The sequence below is a fragment of the Genypterus blacodes genome, unplaced genomic scaffold (genome assembly GCF_046128005.1).
Source record: "Genypterus blacodes isolate CSIRO-AG114 ecotype Tasmania unplaced genomic scaffold, CSIRO-AGI_Gbla_v1 ptg000003l_1, whole genome shotgun sequence".
Lineage (NCBI taxonomy): Eukaryota > Metazoa > Chordata > Actinopteri > Ophidiiformes > Ophidiidae > Genypterus > Genypterus blacodes.
Genome location: NW_027466817.1, coordinates 3,918,584 through 3,942,077, shown reverse-complemented (window position 1 = coordinate 3,942,077; position 23,494 = coordinate 3,918,584). Strand labels below are relative to the sequence as shown.

Sequence of the window (23,494 nt, the reverse complement as noted above, 5' to 3'; positions counted from 1 at the left end):
TAAAACATAAACCTCCCTGGCTATTGATATCGTGTTGGCCATGGTGTGTTCACGCCACATCGGAGTTTCTCCCATCACCATCTGAGGAGTTATGTAGCCGCGTGTAGCCCAGATTTGTCTCATGTTTATCCCCTGAGGTCGCTCATGTACCTATAGGCACACAAAGTGTCCCAAAGAAGTAAGTGCATTCCAATGAATAACATGTAAGTGATCCTGGAAGTGGGAACATTGCAGAAAATGTGAATTCCGCGTATGGTTTGAAGGTGAAAAGCGTTATATCCCATGCGACCTGAACGTGGATCGGTAGTAAAGTCCTGTTGGTGACGCCCTCCCACTGTACCGGGATAAGGCATTCACACTCCGCCCACTGACCACGGACTGCGTTGAATGATTCTCCCGGTGTGTTCGCAGCCCACGGAGGCGAGGAGGCACGTTTTACCCACAGAAACAACGCGAAACCCGGGGGACTGACTAAGCAGGAGACGGGACTCCTAGCGAAACGAAAGGACCCTTTATCGGGACATTTTACACTAAGCCGCTCGTTGACTTTCCTCTTTGTTTTTTACGTTAACTTCGGCTCTGTCAGCATTCATTAGCCGCCCATCTCTCCTGTGAAACGATTGGACCCCGGTTGACACTACGGAGAATAAACAAAGATTACCAGGGGGAAAAGAAACAACGACAACAAAAACTCAACTTTAATCTTAACAACCGTAAAGCTAAGTGAAAGGAGATAAAAGTGGTCGCAGCCCTTAGACAGGTGAGTGTTTATGGTTTTTGTCATCGTATTTCTTCGTCGTTTAATGTTAGTTTTGACACATTTTCCCACACAAAGCATGAGGAACGGCGTTGTGTGTTAAGAGTTTCAAAGGGCAAGACGGTGAGAGTTTGTGTTTGTAAGTCAGCATTTCCCCCCCACAAGAATATGCATTATCATGGCTCTTACAGAGGCTGAATCATTAGGCTTTGGGCTCTTTATTTGTCTCTTAGTTGCCCTCAGATGCACTTTGACACACCCATGATGTGTCCCATCTAGAGCAGTTTTACAATGTTTATGGTAAATATTTGATTTGCTCCTCTTCAATGTATCTGTGGCAACAAATTGAATGCATGTGCTTAATGCAAATAGAGGCTATATGGAAGCTGGTCGACACCCTCCACATACACATATACAGTATTTGTCTTTGTTCCTGTGCAGCACTTAAGTTGCATAATTCATGACTCCACTAGATTTTCCTTTGGAGATGATAGTAGTTTGTTTCTTTGCCCACGGTCTGTAGCATTTTAAATATTTTAAATATATTGATTGTGTCTTTGGCATGTGTAATATATGTATTTTATGTATGCTGGACTTTACCCACTGGAATTTTTACCCACCACCTCTCAGCAAACCCAACTGTCTTCAAATGACCCAAATGATTCAACTTTCACTTCTACTCATGAAAAATGCCGCAGCTGCATGTGTGCTGTACTGAAAGTGAAACGTTTCCAACACGTGCCAAAATATTCTTGTACCTTGCACCATTTCACAGATGTGCTTCAGATGCACACAGGGCAGGTTGCGCTAATTTCATCAAAACCTAGAACTCCTAATGAAAATGGGAGTAATGGGGAAACCTCACATCTGTCTTAAAGAATCTAATTTAGTTTAAATATCTTTTTCACTGAAACAGAATTTCTAAAGATTTAAATTACAGTCACCTGGTGGAATCCATCTGGAGGGGGTGGACAGTCTCTCACCATTTCTACTCTTAAACACACTCTGTCACTGTAAAGCCAGTGGAAAAAACGGTGAATCCCAATTTGCTTCTTGAATTGTATTCCCATGGATGAATGGTGTCCTAGGGGTCACATCACTTTATCACAACCTCTACTTAATGGCTTTTGAATTAAGTGTACTGGACACTGTTTTTGAATTCCTTTTCACCTCCATGTACGTATCTATATTTCTGCATTGTAAGTGGAGCTATTTTCCTGAGGGGAGCTTGGGCTGTGAGAATGCTTTGAGGTCATGACTTTGAGGGTCGTATTGTAAAGCACATGAGAAAATAAACAGTACTTTGACATTCAGACTGCTCCAGTTTCAGATGAGAGGATATAGAAAATAACATGACACTTTGAGGTTAGCTGGTAAAAATAGCAAACATCTTATGGTACAGCTCCTGAAATGTGCTTGCATTATAGTGGGGAAGAGGTAGAATGTTGTTGATGCATCCTCCCCTGGATTATTTGGTCATTTGCAGAACTTTTAAACCATTTCTTACTCATTTTCTCTTTAACCATGGTTGCATGCATCGTTGATGTGGCTGCTGCAAATGACATCATGTTGCTGAATGGCATTTAGAAGTGTTGTCCATTTGAGACAAGTATTGACTTTGTGCCTCAGCCATTGTGATTTGCCCTTCTGTACTGCTCAATATGTCCATAACAGCTTGTACGACTGGCTAAAGGTTTATATATCCTTAGATGACCACACCGAAGAGGAGAAAATAATGCATCCTCAGTGAAATCCGTTTCTCTTGACAAACAGTTGGCAGGTTTCTTGAAATAATTGCCTTAAATTTGCAGTAACCTCATTTTAAAAATAGCAAGATCCCTCAGGGATCCACGTCATGTGATCAGCAAACATCAGGACTTCATGGATTGCTAAATGGTTTCAGAGATATGGGAAATAAAGTGCTAGGTAAAGGTAGGATGTGAAGAGTACATAACAGAGCCTAACCTCAGTGAAGGACTACAGTTTACACACACTGTGCACCACACCACTGTTTGTATTTGTAACAGCCACTCCAGTTCTCCTTTCTGCCAACACATTCCATCTCTGAACAGTTAATGGGACAGTGATGGAGCACTACAGTGGTCAAATTGATGCGGTGGAGAGAGTGTGGGCAAATACAGTAAATGCTGATCAGATTTTAGTTATTAGTTGAGAGCTTTAAGGTATTTATAGGTCTAACTGAGAAAAATAGTATTCATGTGGTTTACACATTTTGTCTACAAAAAAACAACAGATCCTCCATTCATCATCAAAAAAAACTGTAAATCACACACACATTGTCAAGCGACCTTTTTCACAGTCGTATAAACTTAAACATTATTAGGGATTTAGAAATTATAATGTAAGCATTCTTGTTCCAGCTCTCATTATCAACCCACTTACTATATTTGAGTACATTTAACCAATGGATATCTCAGCAGCAGCATGGTTGTTGCCGACGGAGCCTGTCAGCGCCCTCTCGTTCATCGTTTCTATATTTGAATGTCTCAAAAAATGTTTCCTCAGGGTCACTGCATTGCGATGTTACCGCCCCTTTTTATGGCCTAGCAACCAGCTGATGAAGATGCTGCAGCTTTATGAAAGTCTGTACAGATCTCTATGTAGAACAAGAAGAGAAAGGCCTACACCAGGCCTACTATCTAAGTGAGCTCAATGTGTTGCCATGGTAATCATTTCAGTAATAACAAACATTCCGCATTGCAGATCAAAAATTGTGTTTGTGATTTAATTCATTCAAAAAGCCTCAAACTAATTGGCAATCACCAGTCTTTATTCCATATTTAATGAACTGAACAGACACTTTGCTTTGCTTTATTTTACCTAATAATACGCCTTGGCTCCTCCAACAGTATAAAGACACTGAGAGTGAAACAAACTACTAGTTGAGAAGTGTTGAATTGCAGTGATCGCCCAAGAGGGTGTGGTAAAAACTATTATATTTTTGCATCAACCTCGGTTTCCTTGCGAGTTAAGGGAATTTGAATAGTTTGACGACACTGCCGTCATACACACCCACCGACATTAATTAAACATGTGGAATTTCCAGTGTTGATTGGGATTAGTTTACCCTAATGGGAGCGTTAGAGGTAATTGTGTTCAGTGTTTCCCAGTTTGCAACTTGAGCTCTCTTCAAAGCACCAATCTCACACACACACTGGGAGGTGCACAGTTATGTCAAAGGTGGTGTTCCCTTTTGATCCCTCTGCTTATTTTTCTTTCTTTCTTGGTAATATTCCCACCATGAGAAACTCACTCGGATTCAAACATTTGCCTTTTGACGGAAATGGATATAAATCCTTTTAGAATGGGGAATAATCCATTTAATGTATTTTCATATCTTCAGTTTCTGTGTATTGCCCTTTGGCTAACATGTTGGGCTCCAAATCAGCCCCCTTAAAGGAAAGAGACAACAGTTGTTATGAGAGGAAAGTGCCTATCTCTCTCTCTCTCTCCCCCACCCACTCTCTCTCTCTCTCTGTCTCTCTCTCTGTCTCTCTCTCTCTCTCTCTCTCTCTGTCTCTCTCTCTCTCTGTGTGTGTCAGAAAGGCAAGCTGCTCAGTGGCACCTGCTTGTCTGGCGCTGCCTGCCCGGCAGAGGACAGGACTCGGTGTGATGTCAACACACACAGATGGTGGTGAAAAGCCCTTTGTACATGTACAGATGGTACCTTGATAAAAATGTACCAGTCCATCTACTATTTTCTTTCCTCTTGACCATAAAACAAAAACAGAGTAAGCTCGAGGGACCCAAGGCTGTGGCGGCCCATTTGCCCATGCTGCACAACAATGGCTCTCCCCAGGTCTCTGCATGCCACAGATGCCTTTGTCAGCTGTTTGCTTTCCAGGCCACAGTATCACCAGCATGAGGCAACCTTCCTGAGCCCTTTTCCTGGTGCATCTTTAGCAGAAAGCAGTGGGATATTAAATAGGATGTGGCTGGAGGAGATGGTGTGGTAGTTATCCTAGTAGTCCATGATGAAATTCCTGGACCTGCCTTGAGCATAATGCCAGTCAAAAGCCCTCACCAGTTTATGGGATTTAACTGTAGGCACTGACCAGGACTAAGGGATAAGGGATTCTGCTCTACTGCACTGAAGTGTTTGTTGTTCATGTTTCTGAGTGAGGGACTCTGTCAGCCATTTGGCCATGAAACTGAAGAATATGATGAAGATGGTCCCCAAACTGCTGAATGATGAGTGTTTTTCCTTTGGTATCCAAACTCCCTCGCTCCCTGCCCACTGGCATGCTTCCTTGCCGCTGTGCCAGATTGCTTTGGAGATTGAGTAGAGCCTGTCTTGAATATGCTGTTTTATTAACTCAACTCCAGTTATGTGCTAGGCGCCTTATTATTATGTAGCAGTTATTAAAAAGCTGTAATTAGGACACCATTATATTTAACCTTTGGTTTATGGGCACCATGTCAAGTCACGTTCAGTTGGGTCCCCCTTCACTTTCATGCCAGACATCCAAAATCACAGCCTGTACTAAAGGTGAAGAGAAGACACTATGCAAACATACAGTACATACTGTGTGTTGTAAGGTGACCACACACCATCAGCTGCCTAATAATAAAGTTACTTAGCAGATTCCAACTCAAGTCATTTTCTGTGTTCAGCTCAAGTAAATGGAGACAGTGATGATGTCCAGATAAAACTTAAAAAAATGATTGGATGAGGCATTTTTGATTCTGTCATATCACCTTAAAAGATAACTGCAGGTTACACCCGGAAAACCCGATCACATTTTTTCTGAACCATCCAAGCTGAAAGGGGTCGATCCCTTGTTTCATGCTACATCAGGTGATTCCTCAGGGAAAGAAAAATGCATTTCCCTAAACTGAAATCGATGACCACCGCTCCTCCCGTCACTCACCCAAGGCTTGCAATTTAGCTTTTATTGTCTGTGTTCATATTGTTTCCCCAGTGCCCTGCAGTGTCAAACCCACATATACGTCTTTGTCAGAATAGCACCTTTCCTCATCGGATCGACCTTCCTCAGCATGGAAACCAAAGCCCTTCCTGCTTCTTTCCTAAATGAAAAATGAGTGGGAGCGCGCCACACATCATTTGACCCACTTCCACCCCTGTTCCTCATCACTGAAATTAGTGGGCGGGTTTTCTCATCCTTTTTTTGTTTGTTCTAATAAATGACAATGGATTGCAGTTCCTCTTCCTTTTTGCTGCATTTCAAATTTGAAGACAATAATGGACTATGATTAGATTAATATTTGTTTGGATTATCTTTGACCCAGAATTTTAGATTGATGAGTTGTCAGCTTTGATAAGCCTCCACTTGCCTGGATGTGCTTGTGCCATTCTAGTTTTGGCCATTGTTCTTCAGGTTTTGCATGTAATTCTTGATTATATGCATTATGCACAAACCTCTGATTCCGTCCTCACAATGATGTGTCCTACTAGCTGGCTTTGGCTACTCGCTGTAAGGCTTTTCTATTTCCCCTGACATTGCCTGAGAGTTTCCTTTTTAAAGCTTGCCTTTAATTTATGACATTGCTGAAATGTCTGGTCAACTCAGTTGCACATCAGTCATTCTTTAACAGTGGGCTGTTGGTCCATCAGCCTGCTCTCCTTATGTGGCGTCTGTTTAATGCTTATGTTAATAGGTTGCTCTTGCTGCAGGTTTGTTCGTTATCGCCATACATTGAGTCAAGAATACAGGTACAATGGATTTGTCTGTTTCAGCATCATTAATCAATAGGCATGTAAATGAGCGGGACAGTTACCCACAGCAGGATTTGGGCATCTTCAGCTATGATGTCATGTAATGTCATATGGGGCAAGGAACATGTGATGTCATTTGGGGTGTGATGTTGTGATGTCATGATGTCATGTGGGATGTCATGATGTCATGTGGGATGTCATGATGTCATGTGATGTGATGTCATGTGATGACATGCTTTAGGTAATTTGTTCTAACATGTGAAACTACATTCAGTTGATTAGTTTCCACAATTGCCTCAGTTGAAGCTACCCTAACCTCTTTGGTCTTGGTGGGGAATGGGTTGCAGACCAGAGCTTTCATTAAGTAAATGGTGCCTGAATCAGCTGGAGCAGTAAAGCTGGACAAATTGCTTCCGGAACGAAACCCAAGTAACATTGCTGGAGCCGATGCAGTAACACGCCCGTTTGAACTAAAGCTGTAGCCGGTGCCGTAAAGGCCAGTGTCGGCGGTAGTGAACAGTTTCAATTCCCTGATTGTGGAAGCACGGATTCTGGAGGGACTGATTCTGCTGTTGTATTGCTGTACCCTTGCCGTGTCTTTCTACACTTGTATAGCACCTACCTTACTTATCACCCGTGCAGCTTTTCTGTTTTTAATTTTGTTGTATTTGCAAACTTTGTTGACATGTAATTCTCTGTGCAGGTGATGAATACGACTGTTTTTCCCGATCGAAGTTTGTGAACCAAATCTCCTTGAGTTTCCTCTGCAAGTGTGATAGCTGTCACTTGTTATAACGGATGACTGGGCCATTTCAGACTTGTTTACAACTTACTGAGAGAGTCTGGATGATTAGAGGGCTGTGCGCACAAGTCTGCATACTTGCCTGTGCTCTGATAGTTGGTAATTCTTTGCCCTCTATCAAGGAGCACAACTCTAGTGATAGGGCCTAAAGCACAGGCGAGAGATAAATGCTCCACTCACTCACTCCATGGTTAGCCAGTGATGTGTCCTTTAAGAATATGAATAATATGTTGCATGGATAATACTCCTCAATTTCTGAAGGCATCGGGTGTGTTTTCAGGTCTATTCACTAAAAGAAAACTAAGGCAGTACGCCACTGCAATAGCATTGTACGTTTCAGTATTGCCTCTCCTTTTAAATGAGGCTCCACAGTGAAAGAAACTCCACTGAGGTGCAACTGCTGATCCAGCTTTAATAGCATTCATGTTGGGACTGTTCCGTTGCTTGTTATGATTGCTTTATCACCCATGTGTCACTAATCAACTCCCTCACAGGCATCATTGGTGCCACTTTGTGAAGCCAAGTTTCCATGGTGCTTTGTTAACGTGGTGTGTACGGCACTTCTCCATGAGCGATTCAGATCACTCAGTCATAAAATTGGATCAGGCCTCTGCAAATGGGCCACCAACTAGAATGTAGTCGCAGAAGTGTTCTCTCTACCACCTAGTGTTTGCTCATTCTCCTCCGTTTGTAATGTAATTTACGCGTCTTTGATTGAGCTAAAATATTTCTGTCATTTGGTGAGAGGCCTAAATTGGAGCTGCAGCGTACATTTGCTGTTTACACACAGGGTATCGGTACGCTATTGGAAATCTCTGCCGGTGGCCTTGCAATTACTGTCATCAAGGCTCAGGCGTGAGAGATTAACACGTGGATGGAATTGATAATATCATCGAATTTAGGTGTATTACTCAAATTTATGCCAATTCATTCACTCACATCATTCCCTATAGACAATGTTTGGAATATAAATCAATGTATTGCCTTCACTGGAGTATAAGGTTATTCTGTCCTCTCCTTGTTCAGAGTTAAATTTTGTTCCGATAGGGTGAGAATGTAAGATAAACTGTCTTTTTGGTGAGCTTTTCCTTTAAGAATGTTTTACCCCCATCATTATTGCGTGGGCTTTTGCTCCCACAGCTCTCTGCTGCTTGGCCTCTCCCTTAGTTCCCTGGTCTGAAGAAGACACTGCTTGCTGCTGGGAAACTGCTGAAGCATTTCCTCCCCTGCAGACTGTTTTCCCTCAATGTTCCTGGAGGAAGTGAGGCAGCGAAAAAAGGAGATGACAACAGTAATTTTGGGGTCTTTTACACCCCCGTATCTCCTCTTCTCGCTCAGCTACCCTGTGACAGATAAATGTGTCAAATATTAAGACAATGTCCCACTTAAACCGTATTTACTTCACTTTTTAAATCCCCTTAACCTTGGTCATACAGGGGCATTTGAGATGATGCAGTGCTGAATGTTAAGTGGCTCCAAACGTGAATATTTTGACTTGTAAACTGAAGTGTGCAAACAACCATGACCATAACTAGAGTCTGGGCATTTGTGGTCTGGTTGTTGTTGTGTGACACAGTGAGGCACTGACGGAGCACCCACACTCCTTATGGTGGTCACAGCTCTACACTTAACTATGGTCTGAGATGTTGCTATCTCGGTGGCAAAACATGACAATGCAAATTCATGACCTTGGAATGATCTCATTCATTTACACTGGGGAGTAAAAGTTTGTATTTATTTTGTTATTTTTTCCCCTTTTATTGTTTGAAATGATCATCTTGCTGCTGTAAATCCTTTAAATGCAAGTCACTATTATAAACTTCAGGTTTAATCGTCTCCAGCGGATCATATCTAGCTAATAAGTTGGCTCATTGAGGATTAATTGCTACACTTTCATACAGTGTATAGCTTGGAGTTACTATTGACTACAGAGTGGCGGGGAAATGATGAGAGGTAGATGTCGAGGTGGCAAATCAAGTGCTTCAGTTTTCATGTCTTTTAATTATGATGGTATCCCAGATAAACAGTTTACACTTAAAAGGTGATTTGATGTTGTGATCAGTTGAAATAGCTGAGGTATGTATATGTGATATTCTTGATTCTGAGGAAATCAATGATGCCACATTGGTATGAATAGAAGCTTTAGGGAGGTTAACAAGTTGCAGCATAAAGCGCGCTAACCACTTTGGTGCATCACGGGGGCATTGCTGTGGGTACAGGTTCAAATACTATAATTTGTCAACAAGTGACAACATGACAGTCCTGAAAGTAGTGGTTACTACATCTTGATGAACACACTATTGGAGCCTCACTGTGTCAACTACAGGATTGTCTTTTGCTTTGCACTGAAGGCTTGGCCTGCATGCCCAGACACATATTTTGTCTGTTTTTATTATGTCGGCAGCTGTTGATCATGCTCGTTGTTTCCTGATCTTTTCAAATGCAAGTTATCATCCCCATACTTTGCATGGCTGCAGGTTTGTGTATTATGTCAAATCTTGACTCATGATTCATGAATACCTTTCAGGTTTTCCAAGAACGGCCAAATCAGCATTGCCTTTGATTCAAACTAATGTTTATTAAAGCAGTGGCAAAAAGGAAAAGATACAGGTGAAATATGTATCTTTTATCCTGCTTTTATCTTAGATTTGAAATCACGTGTTAGATATTGATTGGACTGAAGGAATCTTTGTTTGAGGTTTATTAATCACAGCAGTTTCAGGAGGGATGTGGTTTTGATTAAGATACCATTTAATCATTCTTTTGTCTAATTTTTCTAGTCTAAATAATCGCATGTTTTTTTTGTTTTTTTTTTATCCTGTGGTCCTCATCTGCTCCACAGACATGATTTATTTAGAAGAGCTATGAGATGAGCATAATAACCGTTGTTAGTCAAGCAGTGCCTGAGCTGGTCCTGTCCAAATCTCTGACTGCTCCTCAGTTTGACAGCTTCATGTTGGTCTGTGCAGAAGCACCACATGCAAATAAGTTGGGGTAAATATGTATACATTTTTAAAAACCATTAAGATGTGATTAGTCTGTGACCAGGGATATTAAATCAATTCTTTGCTGCATTTCTTCAAGTTTGCCAAGGGAAGTTGCTTCTGCTGATGAGGTAAAGTCCGCACAGTCGCAGTGCAGCTCATTTGAATTAAGTGCTGCTAATAAGACTGCAGCTGCTGCAGCCTTTTAAGACCCCACTATGCAAGCGCTATTTGACTTGTCCTAAATATGGCCCCAGATGCTGTTACTATAGAACAGTCCAACTGGCAAAGAACGTCATCAGTGAATATCACCATTACAAGTTTAATTTGTCAGTCTGTGAGAGTGTGAGACCATTTGATGTGTTTATACTGGTCCTTTCAGGCAAATATTTGCATTAATTATGTTTATGATTGATGCATTTCCGCCTTTATACTGCAGTCACTACAAATATACATTTGATAGATGTAGCCCTTAGCAGTTTTGTGGCCAATTAAAAATAGAATAATACACTATGAGTACTACTATGATCTATTTTAGCCATGCAGCACTGAGCTCTCTGCCTGTCAAAGTCCATTGTGATCTTGCTGTGCTGGGTCAGGTTCTTGATACCCCCGGGGTCTGTCCCGCCCACGTCGGAGCAGTTTAAGTAATAACAGGAAACACGGCCACTGCTGCAGATGCTAATGAGCAGCTGCCTAGAGCCTGAGACGGCCTGATTACAGCAGGAAGGCAGTAGTTAACATACATAATTTCTCTAAACATCAGCTGTCACTTTATTTTTGTTTATATAGCCATATCCTAGCTTTACGAGCTGTAAGGTAAAGTGCATATCATCAACCTCTTCCCTAGAAACCAATGTTTGTGTTCATTATTTATAATGGTTTCCCTAAGCCTTGGCTCTAATGTACTGCTATTGTACTTGCCTGTACTACACTGATATTGAACTGTGGTGTGTGTGTGTTTTGCAGTTGCAGCACAACCAGCTGCCTCATGTCCCTGGAGACAGGGACTTAAACTTGTGATAATTGTAAGCCCTGATGGAATATCATTGTCATTACAGCAGATTGCAGTGCCAAATCAGCAGAACCTTGTTGGCAGGCTGAGGTTATTAAACAGTTATCGGTCACGACCATCCGAGTTCAAGGTGCTTCATGCTGCCAGGGGTAGAACCACAGCAATAGATGGCGGTGAAAAGGAAACCGTTTTTTCAAAAGCCTTGTGGTGTTCTGCTGCTCCTCCACATTGCATAATGTCACTGTTACATTACATCCTGGCTACATACAGTATGTGCAGTATGTTGGCATTTTCACTACCCTCAGGGTCTGGCGGTATACGGAGAAATGTACAAAGTAGTGTGAATCAGCAGCCTAGATCTCTGGATTTCCATTCATGATGCACAACACAAATGTTAATCAGTCTGATTTCCTTTATATTCCAGGATCCTCTGCTGGCAGTGGGATGTTCCAGCTCTGGAAGCTGGATGAGGAGTGACTGAAGGAGCATGGTGAAACACCAACCTTTACAAGTCTATGAGCGCCAGCTGTGTTTGTCATGTATCACCGGGATTTATGGTTGTCGCTGGAAACGCTACCAGCGGTCCCATGATAACACTACCAAGGTGAGAGGGGGTCTCCATTTTGGGTGAACTGCACTAATAACAATCATTTGCTGTCAGTAATGGGGAAACCATGCCAGGCCCAAACCTTAATCGTGGATAGCTGCAGCCACTCCCTCTTTCAGGGGAAACTCTGAATCCGGCCCATAGTGCAAAGGCATACTGTGCATGCTGCGTGACCTTGGATGCAGTCAGAATAACAGTGGTTAGTAGACGATTCATGTCGCTCCATGTTTGCGTCAAATAACGATGGCGCTTGACTGAGGATGCGTCACAAGCAGTGCTGCTGCATGTTTGTTTTGTCTTTTAACCTTAAAATGTGCTTTGCCCTTCTGTTTAGTATTTTCATCCCAAGCAGGACACATGGTTGGATTGAAATCGTAAAATATGTTTAATTCATGTGAGGTAGTTCAAGGTCGTTTTGGTTTCAAATTGGGTGCAGTTGTCCAACGCCCAAGGCCACTTTCAGCGCCGGCACTCCGTAAAAGAGCAATTCCACCAGCAACCAGTTTGGTCTGTAATTGTATATTTATGAAAATATATATATTTAATGTTATTTTTCCAATTAGTCTTTTATCTGTTTGTATGGGTAAAACAGCTATTTCTTTTACAAAATAACACTGCAACTGGTGCTGCTGCAAGCAAGCAACATTTCCACCCCTTTGGTAGCAAAATCATTGTTGTATACTCACAATATACTGAGTGCTTTGTGCTGGTCATTGGGATTGTTTGGTTGGAATACTGTAGTCAGCCTTGTGTCTCGATCTTTATGGATCTGGGATATAACATTACTTTAAAGAACACACATTGTTAAATCTAGGATGTAATATTGAATTTCAATATTGAAAAAGTTGAGGCACACGGTATAGAAATCCAAATATGAGTATTTCTCAGTGTGTTTATGATCGATCACTACATTCATATAAACTTAATACTGTTTAATACCCTGATTTGATCATATTTGTCAGTATTTTGATACATGGATAGAATTAATTGGATCCTCTGAGAATAATTTGTTGTGTAATGGCGGTGTTGAGGTAAGTGCTCATGTTGAAGAAACGCATGAGTAGGTTTCATACGCCAATTAAGATAATTACGTTTTCCATAATTGCATATTATCTAGGTCTGCTCCTCATAGTAAGCCATACTTTGATACCTGCCAATTTTAAAATACCTTAAGCTGTATATGTTGTTGACAAAAATTGATTTATTGCCTAAATTGCAATATAATCTGGTCTATAATGGTCTGATGGCCTGAATCTGTCTTTTTTTTATACATGAGCTTAATCTAATCGTTGCTATTGAAAAGAACCTTTTTATCTGCAGTTTTGGTTGCTGTGCAAGCTTGAATAGGAAAGCTACAGTTGTAATTGTTATGTGGTTCCCTTTCATGGCTCAAAGGATCAAGATATTGGTTTAGAGGGTGTAAATATTTGAAAGTACATCTGTCTGCCACAGTGCCAGGGTTGTCATGCATATCAATGCAGTATCCAAAATCCCTTGTGGTTTCCGGATTCCCCACACGGATCTCTCAACATTGATTTATAAAGGATAATTATCCTGCACTGAAATGCCCTTGCTGGGTTGTCCCCTGGCCAATAACCTTGAGATTTTTTTCATGGAGGTTTATTGAGCATTACAGTACCCCTTTGTTTCCAGCTGTCTGTCAGCTCCAGAGAGCTGCAGATATTACATTTTTTGTTTAATCTCATTGTGTGATTTGTGTTACTCTTTTTTATATTTGCACAAATGCATGTTCTGTTGCAATGGAGGACCAGCAGTTAAGGTCAGATTCGCAAATGTGGGATCATTCACATCAGTCAGACTGCATCGGTAAAGAATGAAGTCCAATAATCTGGTAACCGTTGTACGTTCTTGTACACAAGCCTCTTGTCAACTAATTTTGCAACAGCCCAAAAATGTATATCTAGTACTTGTACCACAATTTAACTAAAAGACCTTCAACTGAAAGAAACATTTTCTCACCCCTGTAGGGTGTGGCACATGCATGCATTAATACACAATGAGTCATAAGTGACTCCCAACATGTTTTCCAGTAAACGGGCACAGGCTAAAAAACTGCACCAAAGCCTTCCCAAGGCAAGCTATTTGTTCTCACCTTTCTTTCCATCTGTGCTGTCCAAGGACACACGGGTTATGTTGATGCAACAAACTCCTACATACAGTATGTACCCACATGCACTCACACACACACATTGTTAGTTGGATGGCTTATTTATAGCCACATACTGTACTGCTCACAAGCAGAAACTTGGGTCACAATGAATTCATGTCCCTGGGTGCACACTTATGGAAATTAAATTTATTGCCAAAATGAAACTACATTACTTCTATAACGCAAATAAGTCATAGGAGAAATGGTATTCTTGCATAATATAAAATACAGTGCAGGACTAAAGATTTATTGATCCCCCCAGCCCCCCCCTGTTTGCAGGAAACTCGACACTACGTAGCTCCGTTTCCTGTTTGAAGTGGTTGTCTTTCGGGCGAGCTGATAGGAGAGTGCCAAGTCAGCATTATTTTGTTCAGCGTTAGTGTCCATCCTTTGTTTTGACCATGGTGGTAGTGGTGGTGGTGGTGTTTAGCCCTTGACCCCTGAGTAAGAAGGCCAGAGTCAGCCACAAGATTTTCCAGAGGCTACAGTCAAATTTTAAATAAACTATCTATGTGGAAGCATCTTCAGGACTCACTGAGGTTATAATCAAGCGTTATGAAATCAGAACTACAGTGATGTCTGCTCAGTATGCAAACCTCAAGGTTAATGAGAAAAGAAAACAGATTTAGCTCTGTAGTTGTCAGAGCTTTGACCAAAACATGTTAGTTCTTTCACTCAGTTGTCAAAATGTGACAGCAGAGCAGATGGAGTTGATGACGCATTGGTAGTTGCACATTTGTTTCCTACTAATTGTACAGTAGAAATCTCAATACACCAGTCATCCCACAATCTGAAATGCATCAAACCTGTTTTTGTACATTCCAACAAAGCTCCATATCTTGCACAGTGTCACATACAATGAGCTTATTGGATCACTGCACTGTACTGTAATTGCAGGCTCTAGGAGCCATAACACAGCATTCATGTTAGGGTATCTCTTCAGCATTCTTAAATAATGGAAGCAGGCACTAAGACCAAGTCTGAACCCTCAAACATAAATCAACACTCTTATTGTAATTCTAAGAGTAGAAGCAAATTAGTATTCGTTCCTCAAATTTTGTTGAACTTGAGGCTAAAATTGTACTCTGAGAAGCGTCACAAGTGTATCTTCTCTTGCATCCAAAGACCTGTTTCCAACACTCCCTAGCATAGGGTGAGGTGATGTCATGTAGGACTCCAACTTTAATGATCCCAATATGCAAACGGTGTGACCAAGCAAGAACAGGTATCACCTACATGTAACTGGACCTCAGATTCTCGGTTCTCAGGCTTCTGTGATTCCCTGACGTTGAAACAACGGTACACCTATTCATAATCCACCTGTAGATCTTATTATTTCACTCCTTTTTTCATCTTTAAACGCTCTAATGAGTCGTTCAGCTTAACTGACTGTCTCATTGAAGCTGCCTTTGTGCGTGTATAAGGTGCTTTGTAGGAAGACCGCCCACGTCACGCAGCGCAAGCTGATCTGGCCTCTCAGTAATTATTGAAAGTATTTCCATTTAACCAGTCTTTACCTTTCATCCACACAAAGGCTGCAAAAATAGAAGCAAGCAAGGTTGCTCTGTCTTCATTTGTCAGTGATCCTGTGGTCCTCGTTCGCCCCAGTCTGTAAAATGATAGATGACAAAGACAATGGCCTCGGGTATAAAGATTGCAGTTACCTTTGTCACAGCATTAACAATGAGTCCACTCTGCCTCCACCACACTGTTAATTTTGTTTGCTTTCTCTCTCTTTTGTCATACAGCGCCCTCTTGGATAGGGTTAGGGTTGTTTTTCCCTATTATTTTTTTGTTTGGATCTGTAACATCTATTCAATTCTAAAGACTATGGTAGCACTCATTCTTTTGATCCACTTAGAGCTTTAACTGCAGAACAAAAGTCAACAATATTACATGTCATTCTTTCTGTACCACCTTTCCATGCTTGCTGTCCTCTGATTGAATGATCACATCCACGTATACATCCGCCTTTACCATATGCCTTCGAGCCTCTCTCTCTCTCTCTCTCTCTCTCTCTCACACACTCACTCTCACTCTCACTCTCTCACACTCACTCTCACTCTCACTCTCTCACTCAAAGATGAAGAAGAGAGGCTCTTAGTGAAAAAATTTTTTTTTCTCTCTGTTGCCACTAGAAGAGTTTTAGAATACACCATTTCCGCTGACTCCAATTATTACACATGTTCCATCCAATATTTCAAATGATACGAAACCCTTGATTTAAATCTTTCAGTGATTTGTCATAAGTGAAAGTACACTTACTCTAAAACATCTGTCCTCAGTGAAGCACTCTGTTGTCCGTGTTAGGACAAGGAAAATTCAAAACATTATTTCATTGATTTGGTATAGTTTGGAAATCCCCAAGATATTGTTTACTGCAATCCTTCCAATCCTTGGTTCACTGCCAGAGTCGGTTAGATCCATGCTGAGATAAAAGGGTCAGCTTGCCTTGCTGACTGCTCACATATGTGGACAGATCAACCATATTTGTCCTGGTACTGATCCCTGTCCCTCCTTCACTTGAAATAATATTAATGGACATGACAGAAGATACAGCAACAGAAACTTGGACTGTTTTTAGACAATGAAAATGCTTTATGCAAAGGAGCTTCATTTCACTAGGAAGGTGTTTTCTTCCTTTGTCTGCACATGCTGTTTGAATTGTCACGGCGATGTAGTTGTGCAGCACTCATTGTGTCAAATGCCGGGGTCTTATCTGGATACGTTCAGGAATGTATCGAGGGCCAAGGTGTTAAGTCAAGTAAAGAGGGGAGGCCAAAGCAATGAAAGGAATGAAAGAAGCAGTGACGACAGTAGAAGAAGAACAGACAATAAGCTTGGTCCTTTTTCCATTTAATGCAGCCAAAGCTCTCTATTTTTCACTCCCACGTATTTTTAAACTCCTACATGAGTCTACAAGTGAATTAATTTACACCAACATGTTTGTGTGCCTCAGTGTTTATCTGTGAGGAAGAATATTTAAATGCGGTCCATCCCACACCATATTTTTCTCTGGCCAGCGTTGGCGTGTTAGATGACAGCAAACTGAGTTGAGCTATGGAAAACTAATTGAATATCTCATTTAACTGCGTGGTGTCTGTGAATCCGGCATGTGTACAGCATTTGGATTGGTGCGTCTTCCTAACCAAACCCGAAAATGGTTCATATGCTTCCCCTTATGCGCACAGCCGTTCTTCAGTGCATTTCAATGTTATTAAACAAAATGCAACAAGATGTCCCTGATGTACAGAGTCAACATTGAGGGAAGTCGTTTTGTTTGTTTGAATCTAGTCTGGTCACCAGATGAATGGCAAGTCTACAGATCAGTGTAGCAGACGTCTGCATGCTAAATACATATCTAGGGTTATTGATATGTCAACTCCACCCTGCTGGAGTAAAGCTTTTTCCTGTTAATGTTTGCAGCAGTGGTGTTTGGTCAGTAAGGCATCGTTTATTCATTATTTCCTTTTTATTGTTTGGGGAGCAAATGATTTACTGGTCTAAAATATGATGTTAAATCTTACCCCTGCAGATGTTTGGACAGCATTACTCAGTGACCATAGCAGAGGTAGGAGGGTTTTTAAAAGGAAATATGATGCAATTTATGATGTACTTGATGATGATAATGGTAAAAAGTATGTGTGGTTGTTCTCTGCAGAACATGCAGCCTTTTCCCAGAGCTCTGGAGTTGTGGCATTGGCTGCTGTAATCTGTCCTTGGGTGTTTGGGCCCAAATAAATGCCAGCCACGCAGAATGTCATGTCACCAGGGCAGGAAGAGTTACATCGGGTCATGCGGGGTTAACTCCTTTAGAACAAAGAAAGAACTAATTGTAACAGAAAACTGGAAATATTTTGAAGGTTCATGTAGAAGCAATTTTCGCTCAACAGTTTTTCTGTGTCTCTCCTCACATCATTATTTCTAGTCTAGTTGTTTCTGTAGTATTATTGTCCATTCTGAATATTGCTTATAGTCTACTGCTTACTGCTTGAAATGCAAGATAGTGCCAATACCCCCCTCCCAATAAAGTGACAAATCAGACAATACTTAACAATATAGTGCTTAAATAATCCCCCAGGAGAGGAGAGAGGGAGAAATATGAGAAACGGTGGAATCAACATCAGCTCCAAGATTCTACCCACCTAAATATACAATAAATGAAAGCGAATATCCACACCACAGTAAAGAGCTCCGCTTGAACACACGCGTGTACAAGCACAAGAAAAGATGAGGACATGCTTGACAAACCCCTTTTTTGAAGCGCACAGAAGAAGAATTATTTAGGTCAAACGGTGAATTAAGGCTGGTGGACGTTTATTGACCGCACAACCTTTGCTCTCACTGGGGTATCACAGGTCTCATCTGGAATTACACAGAGGTCAGTGGGGGTGGGGTGTGTTCCCTGAGAGTGGGAGAGGGAACAATGTCGCCTCTCTGCAGCAGAAAGCTTTAATTTCCCAGGTGTTTCCAGGTAGTCACTGAGGACCATGGGAACCGGGAATGATGCTCTCTGATCAAGGAGCAAGGCCAGTCATTCACATCCACACACACACACAGACACGCACACACAGGGAGCTGTATCATAATGAGTGTGTGAGATATTGGCTCTTGACAAAATCCATTTTCTAACAGGACTGCTTGTTGTTTTAAAGTGATTTCCCTATCATAAGGACTAACATGTCCCGCCAAAACTTGCCAAAAATTGTGGATTGTGTCCACAGTATCTGACCTCTTCCATCTCTTTGTTGCACAGTTTTGTCCAAATATGAAATGCTGTTGGATGAGCATTCCCCCAGAATTCTTTCCCTTATTTGTATCCCCTGTGCCTGAAGAATCTTTCCCAGAAATGTATTATTACATCCAAGGTCGTCATGATCTCCCAATCAAGTCTCACTGTCTGCCCAATCTCTCAGCACATAAACCTCTGGCATAAACGTTATCGTCTGGCAGGGACACAATTTCAAATCTGTCTAATCTATCTAAGTGAATTAACTTGTTAGAATCTGTTCTCAAAACATATTGGGACGTCATAGTCGATCGGTATTCAAAACTGTGGATGAAATACCAGTTTTGAATGTAATTCAGAGTCGTCTGTGTTGGTGCTGCCGTGTTGTCGTCTCTGTCACTAGAAGCAGGTCAGGCTGACACTCTTACCTCCATATCACATCGTCAGGTCGGGGCGATAACGATCTGATCCTTGGCTCACCAAACAAAGGTTCATTCAGAGCTTTCCTTGGGTTGCTGAACTGACTCTTTATTCTGAGAGGACAGAACACATACACAAGGAAGTGCACATTATTTACACTGATGTGTAGTATGTTTATCTTGTGTGTATATTTTTGGACAACTACACTGTCCTGCCAACATTTAAAATCATTGACTCATCCAGTTTAGATGGGGTTGTACGACTACGAAGTCACTTTCACAGTCACAGGTGTCTGGTGGGATCTACTTATTATTCTAGGGAATAAAAACACTAATAAGTAGCGTTGCTTAGACTACAACCTTGTGTGTTCACTCTTCTCCTTGAAATAGCAGTATGTGTCTGTTTCTATTTAAGTCTTCATTACTTTCTCTCGCTCTGTTTTTCTCTGTTCACATTGTTCACATGCACGTTGTGGGCATGTTGGGTCCTTCATTATTTGTGTGTGTGTGATGGGCGGGGGGGGGGTTTAAGGGTTATCAGTCTATTTAAAGCAGACTTAACATCTCTGCTGCTCATATCTTAAGCAATTTCCTGAGCATGATGAAAAGGTCAATACGTTCTCTGAGTAACAAAAAAGTTTTACTGGTCCTTAAAGTACACTGATACAACCACATAACGATGTGTGCGTGCACATTTCTGTCTGTCTGTCTGTCTGTCTGTCTGTGTGTCTGTGTGTGTGTGTGTGTGTGTGAACCTGGCTGTCAGACTGTTATCTGTAGTTTTAATTGCCGTGGTAAACCAGTGCATGATGGATCAGGGCTAATTTGTGACCCTGCTTATGAAGCTATTAAAGTCATTCATCGTTAATGAGTCAAGTGTACAAGGGAATAGTTCTTTCCAAAGGGTCAGAAATCCATTAAATGCACTCCAAGGATTTTCTAACTTTTGCTTAAACTTTGTTAGATTTTACAAAATACTATAAAACCAGAACACGAGCATGCATAATAAATGCTTTGTGCCCACAACCGTAATCTTTAAAGACCCCATATTGTGCTAAATATGTCCCTTATGGCCCTTCTTTATGGAAGTCTGTAGTCATGAAAGGCTTATCTTGATATATATAACATTTATATGAAACTATTGTCAGATACCCCATGATGTTTCAAATATGATGAGTATTATCATCATATTTGTGAATTTCATAATGCTAATGCTGTGGGTAGTGGAATAGAATAAGTTGCCAGTGCCAGCAATATGAAGGTCTTCAAATTTCAGCAAATCATCTGATGGAAACATTGTAGCAGACATCCCCTTTCTTTTTTTAATACTTTGAAATGTCCGTTTTTATGTTTGGTGGTTTCAGATGAATTATAATTGCCGAATCTTATCAAAAAGTGTTCGTGTCCGCATCAGGACACTTGTCTGTGAGTAACTAAAAAAAGGTGACAGATTGAATTTAAGCAACTTTAGCTAGACTGCTGTACCTTTGTTGGAACACTCACTCGCCCCAATTAATAATGCAAATTTGGAACGCTTGCCATCAGCTACCTGGTCATTCACCCTTTCTCACATTCCTTGTCACGCATGTGTGTTTAAAAACGTCCCATCCTGACTATTCAGCATGATATGTAGCAAATCAGCATCAGTGGCTTACCTCTTTACACATCTTTGTCTCACTAGCTGGTGAGATACTGCAGAAGAACAACCTCACTCTCACACATCATTTTCAAAAGTGGCAGCCAGTTACCGTCAATGTTGTTGAAGCTCAATGTATAGCAATGCAAACATTCATCGCATCAGAAATCGAGTCTTTATTGACTTCTTTCTCTTCTTTTAGATTTATTTCAATAAACTTCGCGAGCTCTATTTGCTGACCACATGTGACCGTACTACATTTCTAATATTGAACATAATACGGGACCTTTTGTAAATATTTCTCTCTGGTTTGTTTTGGCATCACAGGCAGACTGAGGCACTCCAAATGTCACATCTAATGCCCTTATTGTCGTGTTGAACCTCTACAATGTTTGTTTTGTAAATTCCAGTTAAATCCAGTGAATGCACAGTAATGTTTGTGTGTGTTTTTCCAGTGGGAGCTGCTGTGGTCCTTCATCCTTCTCCTTACCTTTTGTCTGCTGCTGGTCTGGTTCTACTTCTGGTGGGAGGCACATAATGACTACAATGAGTTCAACTGGTGAGCACCTACCTTCCTGATTCCTGTCTGTCTCCTATAACCACATTGTTGTTTCTGCTGTAAATACCTCTAGCCGTAAAATTCCTTGAGACTAGTGGATTTCTATTGCATTTACTTCACTACGATTTCTAGGTGTCAAATTTACTCAAGCACTGAAGATGGGATTAGATGCACTTAGAGATAATTGCTATCCTCGAGTGTTGCATCCACAATCATATCTTCTCTCTCTATTCAATAACATCAACAAGCCCATAATGAAGCAAGCAACGATTGAATTTTACGTGACCACAATTAACCCACAGACATTAATCTTCATATACGGCAGGTTAACCGTAGTATTAGAGTGCATAGAGATGATTTATCTAATAATAAGAGGATCCTTTACACCACAAGTAAATTAATTCAAGTGTCTTCTTAGTCATGGCATTTCAAGTTACAACGGAATCACGATTGTCTCTTCTCATATTTACTCTTAACTATAATAATTATGATTATTTTCTCATAATTGTGCAGTGCCAGGGCACACTTATACAAATTCTGACTCTAACATTGTGTTTGTCTTGAATGCCATCCACGTCTGTAGATTTGCATATTGTGTGGATGAAGGGAAACCGGTTTTGGTCACTGCATTTCTCTTGAGATAACATGTCCTGGTAAATTGTTATTAATAACAAGCCCTCCCTAATCCCCTCCCCCTCGCCTCCTGCTCCCTGTTCTCTCTTCAGTGTCACATTTTTAGTTATCGTTTGTGCCTTCGGTTCAGTTTTTTCCCCACATTCTTCCTCATGTATTCCTGTATTCCCTGAACACCTCTTCCTCTTTATCGTCTCACCATTTCAAGAAACAAGTTGTATTTTCATCAGTAAAGTGCTTTTCAGTGCTTTTGTTTTATGCTTTCCTTTAGTTTTATCTCCCAATACTTTTGGGTTTTGGTCTTTTTTTTTTGCTTTTATGGCTCCTTGGTTCATCGTCCATGACCTCCCAACCCATAAATGTTCCAACTGTTTAGCAGCAGGTAGTGTCCTTTACCATCTGCAGCACACACACATTCACAAGAAGCTATGCACCATCAGCTGGAAGTGCTCCTGCTGAGGCTTTGTGCCCCTGGAAACTCTGATAAGGCTTTGAATGTAATTGGTGCTATGGCATTCTACAGATCCCAGCTGTCATGTTGTGCATACACACAGCCACACAACTTCCATTTGGTCTGCAGCTGTCGTCATACTGGGACATCTTCAGACACCCACTGTCAAAAGTTGTGATCTTGATAGCTCAGGCCAGGGTGATATGGGTGGATGTTTATAATTCGGGTGTTTGGAAGAGAATGTCTGAATCCAACATTCATTGACGTACAGTATATGTGTCAGATAGCGCTGATCCTACTGTTCCCGTTTGTGTGTATGTGTGTATGTGCGCTTAGACAGCCAATGAGGGGTCATTTTGATTTTGTTTTGACCTCGATGTCGGAAATACTCATTCGTTTTTTAAAAATGTGTTGCGCTTAATAAGTAGAATGGGAGGGAAAACCAGGGAGTAGCACTGTTAAAGCGAAGAATGTGACATAAGATTTTGTTGACCCACATTAACTCAAATTCCCTGCTTTCTGTTTGTTCAACAAAATGTAGCCACCTTTTGTAAGCAGTTATACGTCTTTATGACCTGTATTCATTTTCTACATAAGTCATGTCAGACTGCAAAGGTGTTGTTTGTGATGATGAAGGGAGGATAATGCTTTTAAATGATCTAACTGTACTAATTCATGCGTCATATTCTAATCATTATCTGGACCTGGTAAGCGAGTGTTAAATTGTGTTTAAACTGTTTGTAATGACACAAAGATGGCCACCATATCACATAATGATGAATTGCTGTGATAATCAAAAAGAGAGAAACATTATTAACTCATTAATTGCTCCTATAGGTTCCTGTACAACCGCTCTGGCGAGTGGAGTGACAGCACCATTCCCATCCTCGCCACCACTGCTGCTGGCTTCACCTACATTGGATTTTTAGTGGTCAGTCCATCACAGTATTAACTGATAAGATGATGATTGTTCGATTATGCCTTGATAGTGTTGAAACAGATTTTGAATAATTTTAAATTTGTAACAATAGGTG

The 23,494-nt window shown here is 41.0% G+C and overlaps 1 protein-coding gene across 3 annotated transcripts in view; it reads left to right on the top strand.

The window, feature by feature from the left end:
* Positions 1 to 352: 352 nt before the first annotated feature.
* The window catches only part of gdpd5b (glycerophosphodiester phosphodiesterase domain containing 5b), a 35,628-nt gene continuing 12,486 nt past the window's right edge, over positions 353 to 23,494 (top strand). For all 3 annotated transcript variants that reach the window (XR_012961337.1, XR_012961338.1, XM_076144677.1), the window contains exons 1-4: positions 353 to 760; positions 11,681 to 11,860; positions 21,273 to 21,376; positions 23,298 to 23,391. Coding sequence is in view for 1 of the 3 variants with exons in the window: in XM_076144677.1 (XP_076000792.1) it covers positions 11,744 to 11,860; positions 21,273 to 21,376; positions 23,298 to 23,391 (315 nt within the window). In the remaining 2 variants the exon portion in view is untranslated. The remainder of the gene's footprint in view (positions 761 to 11,680; positions 11,861 to 21,272; positions 21,377 to 23,297; positions 23,392 to 23,494) is intronic.